The sequence below is a fragment of the Ammodytes marinus genome (genome assembly GCF_949987685.1).
Source record: "Ammodytes marinus genome assembly, chromosome: 10".
Lineage (NCBI taxonomy): Eukaryota > Metazoa > Chordata > Actinopteri > Uranoscopiformes > Ammodytidae > Ammodytes > Ammodytes marinus.
In genome coordinates this window covers 8,993,467-9,004,580 of record NC_137214.1, presented here as the reverse complement: position 1 = coordinate 9,004,580, position 11,114 = coordinate 8,993,467, and the positions used below count along the sequence as shown (strand labels likewise).

Here is an 11,114-nt window from a genome sequence, read left to right as displayed (position 1 = left end):
CTCAATAAATGTCAAGGTCCAAGGAGTGAGCAAGGGGGTGATGGCGTGACTGTGTGACGCAAAAATAAACTCATTCTGCACAAAGCCGCTCATCCACATAAACAGATGTGGACTGGCCGAGCTCCATTTTGACTGTGGACTAAAGCAAAGTTTAAATTCTTGACAAAAAAAAAAAAGAAAAAGTCTAGTAGAATGAAAACAGGTCTGGGATGTCTGGATTTTTTTCTGTCTGCTCCAAGTACCAATGCACGTGAGTCACACCCCAAACGTGTTGGCTAAAGACAACAAACCATTTGGCTGCTCAGTCTGGACGCTGAGGCCACATCTTTCTGCCTCCCTCGCTCCTTCCTGTCTGTCTCTAGTGTGTGTCCATATGAAGACGTCAGCAGTGTGAAGAGCGCTCGCTTCTATGCCAGCTCAGTCCATCAGCCAATGAGAGGCTTTTTCCTGAGCGCTAAAGTAAACTTAAAATGAATGGGGGTCTGCTCTGTGCCTGATTTATTGCTGGAAGAGGGACTAAAAAAAAACCTCTTGAAGCACGATAGTAAAAGTACTCATTCTGCTTACAATAGGCCTCTTTAACTGATGTATTACTATATTATATATTAAAGGGGTTGCAAAAAAGAAAAAAATAAAGTTCTATAACAAAAATCATCATCATATGTTTTTAATGTAAAAACTCCACCTGAAAAGTAACTAGCAAGTACAGCAGTAAGATAGTAGAGTACAATACTTCTCTCTGAAATAGAGTTGAGTTAAGGTATAAACTGGCATCAAATAAAAATACTCAAGTACAAGTATCTCAAAGTCTTACTCAAGTACTTTAGTACATGTACTTAGTTACTTTCCATCCTAGCCAAACCAGGGGATGTATTTGATAGATGCTTCCCTTAGAAAAAAAGGCTTTATTATCTAAGCTCGATCTCAGGCACAGTTAGAACACAGACTGCAAGATGAGCCAAATTTCACCTCACAATCTATAATGGCAGAACAGCCCGTGCTTTCACTTATAGAAGCTGGTAAAATTCAATAGCATTTTTAAACATAACTTTTGATTATGCAGACAGTGGGGTCACACTAGACATTTATCTTTCATTGTATCTGCTAAACTAATGAATTATCCTCCCAAGCCTCAGACAATGAATCCAAAGGTATACATTACTGTGACACTTAGGATGCCATACACAGAGCAGGCCTATTGTACATCGGTTCTGTCAACATGGCTGGGGTCTTGCCACCAACTCATTATGATAAACACAGCTCAGACAAACACAGAACCTTTGTTTTGTGGCAAACCCTTTGAATGTTACCCATTGCTGTGCTGCTGTGACCGCTGCTTGGTGCAGGAATGGGGAAGCCCCGTCTGTGTGAGCACTGCCGGTGACTCATCATTGACAGGGGAAAGGTCAAGGGCTCAGATCTTTTGTCAAGAGCATCAAACAAACAGATCGCGGGGCTCTGTGTGTGAGTCACACATCCTGGGGGACATGTTTGGTAATTGTCTGGCTGTCACCCTCCACCTTAGGGAGGCAAAAACAGGAGCAGATAAGCCGATAGAGAGGGCCATTCGATGCCGGGCCCTTGTTTCTGTGTGATAGCCCACCGCCTGGGGTTGTAAAGACGACTGTAGTGCAAGCAGCTTGTTTTTCAAAACGCTGTCACCGGGGCCTAGAAGCTTTAGTGGGTCAGCAGCTCCCACAGTAGTAGAATACATGTGATCTTAACCGCTGCATAATCATACGCCGGCCGCTGACACATTCCACGGCCGCATTCCTGGACTGCTTTTGAACGCAGCCCAAAGAGTGTCTGACTGGTTGAGCGCAGCAACAGGTGGCGCGGCTGTACTCTGATGCATTGTAAAGTGAAAGGGGCGGTGTTAGGTTTCTCTTAAGATAGTGAGTGGTGTGAGTGTCAATGATTTGAACAGGCACACAGACAGGTCGACAGTGCTTGGATGTCTTTATTGACAATGGTTTCCAGATTCCCATTAGATTCAGTTTTGTCTTTTCAAATGTCAATTAGTCCGGAGAGATTTTTTCCGCGACCCCCTTTTTTTTTTCCTCTCTCAACGCTTCCGACAGATTTCATCCCTCTCGTGCCACTTTGTCTTTTTCCCAGGGCGTATCTGGGCTCTGTGACAAAAAGGTCAGGCCAATGCCGCACACTTAAAAAAAGGGAGAATAAAAAAATGACATTTATCAAATACGCTCCTATCATGTTCTCAGCTCCTCTCTCCCATCACTCCATGACTGTGGGGCTAATATTCAGCCTGTCACTCTGCCCGACACCATCAGGCCTCCGCGCTTCTCCCATTTAATTATCAACTCTCACCGTGTGTTGTAACTACAGGCCCCGGCCGCATCAATGCCAACATTTCATTTGTCATCATCTTCTAAGTCCATCATGCTCACTCCAGCCCACTTGGCGAAAAATAAAACTGTGATGGTTGCAGCCTGTGCTCCAAAATAGCCTGGTCCTCTCTCAATTTTTTTCTATCATTTCATCATGCCTCCACTTCACACCTCCCCGCTCTACTGTATTATGTAACGTGCAGGCTTTGGTAAATCTCATCATCCGCCCACTGTTTTCTTGGTTGGCCCAGCATAGGGGCACCCACACACACGCACACACACACACACACACACACACACACACACAAACAAAGAGGCTGAACACACCTGTATGCTAATGGGAAAAGGGATTGCACCACTGGTCGGTGTGGGCGGCCCTGATAGGTGAGGAGTTGTGACGGAGGAGCGGGAGTGTCTCTCCTGTCATTCTGTCCTGTCTATTTTTGATTGACTGCTTGGCATTGGCTGCTGACAAATGCCAGCACAAAGCTTGGTATTTGTTTCCACGTACAGTATGTGGGTTTGAGGATTTTCTCTCTTTCTCTTGCTCTGTCTCTCTGTTTTTCTATATTTTTTCTATCATCGTCACCCTTCCTTCCCACTTTCTCCATCTCTTTTCTTTTCTCGGCCTGCCCACATACAACTCTATTCCTTCGCTCTCTCTCTCCCTTTTCTACCCTTTCTTTCTATCTACTTCCTCGTCTTTTCTGCGTGGCAGATATGGGCATGATTAAATACCAACCCCGCACTTGCACAGGGTGTGTGTGTGTGGGTGTGTGTGTGATTGTTTGTGCAGGCATCTTTGTGAGGACTAGTTTTAGAGTTTAACCATTGTAGTGCATTTTTTGGAAAGTGACATTTTGGCCGGTTCTCACTTTGGGACAGGTCTTTAAAGGCTATTTGAGGGTTATGACTATAGGGTTAAAGGTTTATATTACCATAAGGTTTATGTTAGGGTGAGTGTAAGGGTTGGTGTTATTAAATTCCTTTTAATGGTTAGGGTAAGGGGCTGTGTGTCCTCACAAGTATAGGCGTACAAACGTGTGTGTGTGTGTGTGTGTGTGTGTGTGTGTGTTTACAAGGGCGTGGTGGTGGCATGTGTGTAGGTAACGGGAGAGCCTTCCTTCCTCACCCACTCGCCCAGCATCGTAGCTTCACCAGGCGAGGACTCCTCTGGCTGGTTTGTGTGGGCAGCAATGGAGAACACGCCGAGGAGGAGAATGAACCGGCTGACCCAAACACACATGCACACACACACACACACACGCACGCACGCACACACGCACGCACACACACACACACACACAGACACACACACACATATGCAACAGTGCACACATCATGTGCATCTCCATCCACATCCGCACACACACAAACAGACACAGACTAATTCTCCTTCCCCTGCCCTTATACAGCATCTGGCTTCCACCCCCTCCCTGCATCAAGAGTGAAGGGAGGCCCAAACAGCCACCGTGAGCTGTTTATCATCTTTATTACTTTATTACTTTTCTGACAGTTTTCCCTAACCTGATTTTATTACATTGTCATCAGATGATGAGTTCTCTCATCATGCTCGCTCTGCTCTTTCTTCTTTGCCTTTGCCACACATTTATCGACCCTAGTAACTGATGCATGACAACAGCAGAGGATGCAGGCAGGAGTTTAGATTTGGTATCCACAGCTCTCCACGCTGTCACATTGTGTAACTCAACATCATCATGTCCAGCTTCTGGTCTTTTTTTTTTCTCTCTCTCTCTCTCTCTCTCTCTCTCTCTCTCTCTCTCTCTCTCTCTCTCTCTCTCTCTCTCTCTCTCTCTCTCTTTTTACCTCAAACTACTGCAAGTGAGTGGCATCAGCTGAAAACGAAATGTGAAAAAGCCATGGTTTAAGGGGGTGAGTGTGCAGGTGCTGGAAGCACCATTTCCGTCCTAAAAATACCACAAGAGCCTTGTATAGGCTAACTTCAAACGAGATGAGATTTGATCATTTATACTATGTGTATGAATAAACAACACAACACATTCTCCAGCTGCGCCCTCTATACTTCAGGCTTATTTGGATATTGTGAAAGAGCCTCTGCTCCAGATCATCCATAATATATGACAGAATTCTGCTATCAGTCTAATGGGGGTAAACAAGAGAGATTTGCCAGAGGCTGAATGGGAACCGCCTTGGAGATAATACAATCCAGTGTGTACCTGAATTATGTGTTGTGTTTTTCTATCTATCTATCTATCTATCTATCTATCTATCTATCTATCTATCTATCTATCTATCTATCTATCTATCTATCTATCTATCTATCTATCTATCTATCTATCTATCTATCTATCTATCTATCTATCTATCTATCTATCTATCTATCTATCTATCTATCTATCTATCTATCTATCTATCTATCTATCTATCTATCTATCTATCTATCTATCTATCTATCTTTGCGACAACATCTGTAAATGAAAGGTAGTTGAACATTGTTTAAGAGCTATGCAAACAGTACTTTGAGTCTAAATCCAATGATATTTAAAGAACAGTCTCACCTGTGTGGCCCTCTCCAACGCATCAGCACCATCTATCTATCTGTTTTGCTCTATCTCTCTCTCCTTCTCTCTGGCCACCTCAGTGTCCTCCTCCTGCCCACAAATGTTTCCCAATGAGGTTGCTCTTATATAGATCCAGTCAGCAGCAAAGGAAACACATTGATTTCCCGTCAGCATCCACCGAGCAGTGCTGGCGCGCCAGCCGAAGCCGGAGCGGCCCGGATTGGGGAGAGAGGTGGGAGAGCATCGGTATCCCGCAGGCGTGCTGGCAGCTGCGCGCAGCGTTGTTAATGCGGCCCATTAGGCCGCTGAGTGGCACAGAGATCCCCCCGAATATTGAGCCGGGGACACCCCTCAATTAGACGGATCGCCCCGCACCTCGTCAGCAGCATCCGCGGCGATCTGTTCTCATTAATCAATGACACGGCCGAGAGAGAGAGATAGAGAGAGAAGGAAAGTTAATTTAGAGGAAGTTTGCTACAGGCCAGCAGAGTTTGCAGTCTTTTATTCTAACAGCTCGTATCGTAACAAATACGCTCGGATAATTATTCATAATCAATAAGCCTGTGCGCGCCTACATAAATGCAGGGCAATGCTTCCAAAGACAACTATGTAAATTATGTTCCCGAATAAAAAAGAAAGCATTACGCCACTTAACTCTAGTAAGTTCTTATTTTTGCTTGTTTTGGTTGGAAATTATGTGTATCTCATAAATAAATAAAGTGTTGCGCTTGTGGTGAAAGCGTGCATATTTTCTTTCTTATTTTGCGCACTCCGCACACAGTTATTTAAAGTCCAAACATGAACAAAAACACTTGTTAAACATTTAGGCTGTTACACACACAGTCTTTCATATTAAGTCTGGCAGTCCAGCTGAAGCCGTGCTTTCACACAGAGAAGCAGGCTTCTGCTGCTGCCATTAGTTATTGTGAGCGCAGGACATGATTTGCACTCCAGCCTCTCATTCACTGCCAAGCAGCGATCAGCGCTGCCTCAGGAAGTTCCAAATAAGGACGGGGAAATGGAAACCCACCGGATTAGGTCCTTATGTAGTCACGACCTTATAAGGCACGGCGGAGCAGGGCTTTCCGGCAGCAGCGCAGCCTGCTGCACAGATGGGAAATCCAAATCAAATCTATGGGGCGACCGGGAGAGTGCAAGAATTATACCTCTGTCTCGCAGAGTTGCTCTGCTATGAAGATACATTGATTCAGGACAGAGGAAGAACCGCGTTGCCTTTGCAATTTACTGCGAGAGCTTAATGTAAAGTCGCTCCTTTCTCGCTTTTCCCTCAGGCCGGCGTCATGTGTCCTCCACTGCAGTGCCTAAATATGGGCTTCCTCCACTCCAAATATGGACATCTACGTCACGGCAAGAGGGTATAAGAGGAGCGGGGAAACCTCTCAGCTCAGAGACAGCCCTGAGAGCTCACACGAGCAACTGTTAGAGCAGCGATAGATAGACAAACACATAGCAAACTCCCTTACAGAGAAATATCACAACAAAAGTGAAAAAGTCAATTCAAAACAACATCTTTCCAAGAAGGTCAACACCTGATTGGATGTCATTTTAATACATAGATTTAAAAACAAAAAATTCAGGATTAATCTGTTGATTAATTTTGATGAATGTTAGGGAATGAGTATTAAGGACACTTTTGATTTTTTCTAAAAAAACAAAACAAGTGGATCTTTACTCATCTCTGAGAGACAAAACAAGAGGACAACAGGAGAGTCACGGAGCAAGGCAGCAACCAGCATCTTCCTTCGGCATCAGCAGAAGTGTGCAGCCAGCCAGCGCTCCCTGAAGCTGGGTCTAAGTGAATTCTCCTGCTCCACCTGCGAGGCACATCGCTCCAGCACCATCAGCAGAAGGATGGCTGCAGCCAAGACCGAGATGATCCTCCCAGCCCTGCAGATCTCCGAGCCCCTGAGCTTCCCTCACTCGCCCATGGATAACTACCCAAAGCTGGAGGAGGTGATGATGCTCAGCTCCACAGGGACCCCCTTCCTCACCGCCTCCGCGCCCGAAGGTGCAGGCTTTGGCTCCGGGGAGCCAGGAGATCAGTACGACCACCTCACTGGAGGTAAGAGCTGGAGATTTGACTCTTTTTTTCCCCCTTTTTTTGCCTCTGGTTATCTGTGCTGCAAGTAAATCTGCTGACTTACTCTAAACCAAGAAAAATAGTAAAAGAAATGCTGCATAATTAAAATTTCTATTCATGTTTTCTGTTCATTATACATTTAAATTATTAACTGATCACTTAACTAAAGCTGACATGTTAGGATTTTTTTATTTCAATTTATTTGCTTGTGGTGAGATACTTAAATAGAATTCAAGTCAGCCAAACACAAAATATCAATACAATAAAATTCTCCAAATGGAGCAGCGAGGAAAACATCCGACTTAATAAGAATTTATTGATAGCTCTAAATCTGACTGTCGACTCAAACACTACTCCGTCACCACATGCCTCCAGACACTCCTACGGCTCAACTCAAATTGCATTCCTTAAACCAGCTGAACAGCAGTTTGGGTAATCAATCGCCTCGGGGCTCTGTGATGGACTTCAAGAATGTGCGCATTGGGTGTGTGTGTGTGTGTGTGTCTCTGTGTGTATGTGTGTGTGCGCGCAAGACAGGAAGACAGAAAGAATGAAAGACAGACAGAGAGAGAGCGTAAGCAGGCGAAAATGCAAGTATAGAAGGCTTGCACAGCAGCTCTTGTTGAGGTGTGGGAGAGACAGTTTCGAATGGAGGGGGAGTAAGAGTTTGGTTAGGGGGGTTCTCTTCTCTGCGTGGGCACCTGACTGATGTAGAAGGGTGACACACTGTCCAGCGCTCCTGGCAGGATTCCCCTATTGACAGTTTGATTAATGTCTCCCCCCCTTTCTGTGTTCCCTTGCAGATACGTTAGCAGACATGCCCTTCAACTGTGAGAAGTCGGAGCAGACCTACCCCACCCAGAGGCTGCCCCCCATCTCCTACACTGGCCGCTTCACCCTGGAGCCGGCCAGCGCCTGCAGCAACAGCCTGTGGGCTGAGCCAATCCTGGGCCTGTTCACCGGCCTGATGGGCAACATCGCCCCCAGCTCTTCCTCCTCCTCACAGACCACCTCTTCCTCACTGTCCATCTCCACCTCCTCCTCTTCTACCTCCTCCTCTGCGTCCAGCCTCAGCTCCTCCATCCACCACAGTGAGAACAACCCCATCTACTCTGCCGCCCCCACCTACTCCAGCCCAAACTCTGACATCTTCCCCGACCAGGGCCAGGTGTTCGCCAGTTCACAGCAGTACCCTCCCCCAGCCTACCCTAACAATGGCAAGACCTGCGGCGCCAGCTTCCCCGTGCCCATGATCCCCGACTACCTCTTCCCCCAGCAGCAAGGGGAGATCAGCCTGGTGCCCCCAGATCAGAAGCCCTTCCAGAGTCAGTCCAGCCAGCCCTCCCTCACCCCTCTGTCCACCATCAAGGCCTTCGCCACACAGACGGGCTCCCAGGACTTAAAGAGCATCTACCAGTCACAGCTGATCAAGCCCAGCCGCATGCGCAAGTACCCCACGCGGCCCAGCAAGACGCCCCCCCATGAGAGGCCCTACGCCTGCCCCGTGGAGACCTGCGACCGCCGCTTCTCGCGCTCCGACGAGCTGACACGTCACATCCGCATCCACACAGGCCAGAAGCCATTCCAGTGTCGCATCTGCATGCGCAATTTCAGCCGCAGCGACCACCTGACGACACACATCCGCACGCACACCGGCGAGAAGCCCTTCGCCTGCGAGATCTGCGGACGCAAGTTTGCCCGCAGCGACGAGAGGAAGAGGCACACAAAGATCCACCTGAGGCAGAAGGACAAGAAGGCAGAGAAGACAGGGGCGGTGGCAGTTAACACAGTGCCGGTATCAGCGGCATCACCTGCCTCTAGCTACCCCTCACCCATCACCTCCTACCCCTCTCCTGTGTCTTCCTACCCCTCTCCAGTCACCTCCTGCTACTCCTCTCCCGTCCACACGTCCTACCCATCTCCGTCCATAGCCACCACCTACCCGTCAGTGTCCATGTCCATGTCCATGTCCAGCAGCTTCCAGTCCCAGGTGGCTTCCTCCTCCCCCTTCCACTCCAATCTCTACAGCTCGCCCATCCCCACCCCGCTATCAGACATGCAGACCACCCTCTCCCCAAGGACAATCGAGATCTGCTAAAAGAAAAGAGCAAAAGAGAGAGAGAAACTTTTTTTTGGCAAAGTGTCTACGCAGCCTCTTCTTCTTCTCCAGTAAGGTTCTTTGAGGGGGGAAAGAAATCAGCATCAAAAGACTTTTGTATCTCTCGCTCCCCCCCCCCCCCCCCCCCCCCTCGAAAAAGCACTTTTCTGTCTGCTCCTAGGTGAATCTTGAGATTTACCTGAAAGAGAGGAAAAAAGACACATGTCAAGGAACTGGGCAAAGACAATAGCAGATGAAAAAGGGATTTTTTTTTGTCGTTCTCTTTTAAACAAATGCGGCACTTCAAATGCATAAGGGACTCAGAAGAAAGAGAGTAAAAAACAGGCACTCACGGGTCTCTGCTGTTAGGTACAAACAAACCGAGAGACAAACAGTTTGCCAGCAGTTGCCGTGTTGCTTCGGCACGCTCGCCCTTGCCGGCACTCATCCAGTACAAGAGACACTGAATGATATACATACGCTACCATATATGTATATTGTACATGTGCCATGTTTCGTTTTTATCATTCTTTGGTACCATTGATGTGAAAAATGATTTGCATATTTTGCATTGTATTATTTGAAGTGAGCAGGGCCATATTTTCTACATACTTTCTCTATTATGTAGTGATGATGCTGTGATACGTTTTTTTGACATTGTTTGAAAAAAGAAGCACTTAAGTATTCAACGCATGAGTAAGAGTGATGTTAGTTTCTGTTTGTAAATATCATCCACCGGTACTATCTCTTTCTCACATGTGACATATCGCTCGGTTATATGGAAAAAAGAAAAGGTTTAAAAAAAAAAAAATTGACAAACACTCCCGTTATTTGGTGCCTTTTGTGAAGCCTTGCTGATGTTGTGACTCGGCTGCGCGCGAGAGAGGATGCACTGCAGCTCGCCTTAAAGGGTTGAGGGAATATTTTTGTTACAGAATGTAAGTCATACTCAGAGGGAGAGGAAAAAGGGACGAGCTATATGAGGGCACCGCTTCATTTCATTAGAATGTAAGCAAAAAAAGGAGAAGAACTATAAAGTATATTTTTGTAATACTTAAAAGTGTAAATATCCACATCTTCAAGAGCTGGAATGTTGAAGTTACCTACTGAGTAGGCATCGGGATTCTTTTGTATGTTATATACATGCAGTTCATTATTTTGTGGTTTATCTTTATTTTGTATTTGTGTTTGTTTAAACAAGTGACTGTTTCTGGCTTCTAAACACATTGAATGCGCTTAACTGCCAATGGGATATTTGGTGTACAAGATATCCTCCCAGAAATGAAATATAAATAAAAATATGAATATATATATATGGATATTTGTTTTTCATTATTTATTGTTGGACTTTTGTGCTTTTTTAAATACCTCCATTGGTACCTTAAACCATTTCATACGGAGACCTTACATTTAATCCAACCCTTCATTTCATCATGTGCATCCCTCCCACATGAGCATTACATATTTCAGCATATATTAATTCTAAATGTTAATCGTAGGCCGATTATTAGTGGATTAAATACCATAACTTCACATCACAAAGAACCGCCTTTAAATTGATGGAGATTCTACACAGAGTAATCTTATGTAAACTCTCCGTTTGAATCGCTGTTCTCCCATTGAACCCTGTATTAATTATAACACTAACGCATGACTCCCATGCCTATAAACACTGCAGATGAGGAATTCTTATCTAGATCCAACATGCTCTTGAAGATATGAAGCTTTTCTAAATTTCCATTTCATTTGAGATTTCATGATACACGCTGGCCCTTACTGTTAAGAGCAAGGACTTCCAGCAATTGGAACTTGAGAAAAAGAAAAGCTTTTTTTCCCCCTCTTCCTTATGCTGTTAGAGATTTTTTTTTTTTTTTTTTGAGAGGGATATTTTAAAACTGCCTGTGCCTTGACAGGCTCAGGGTTATTTTCTCAGGCTGCAGGTGAAATCCATCATATGATAATTACCATCTTTTCCGCAAATGTGTTCGGTGAAATGCTGTCACCTCGTAGTGAATGAGATG

General features: G+C 45.6%; 1 protein-coding gene across 1 annotated transcript; it reads left to right on the top strand.

Annotated features, from left to right (window-relative positions):
- The first annotated feature begins 6,316 nt into the window (after window positions 1-6,316).
- Window positions 6,317-10,398, top strand: egr1 (early growth response 1). The gene is made up of 2 exons (XM_080035123.1): window positions 6,317-6,977; window positions 7,799-10,398. The coding sequence occupies exons 1-2, from the start codon at window positions 6,767-6,769 to the stop codon at window positions 9,091-9,093; spliced, it is 1,506 nt and encodes a 501-aa protein (XP_079891249.1). The 5' UTR covers window positions 6,317-6,766; the 3' UTR covers window positions 9,094-10,398.
- Window positions 10,399-11,114: the final 716 nt, after the last annotated feature.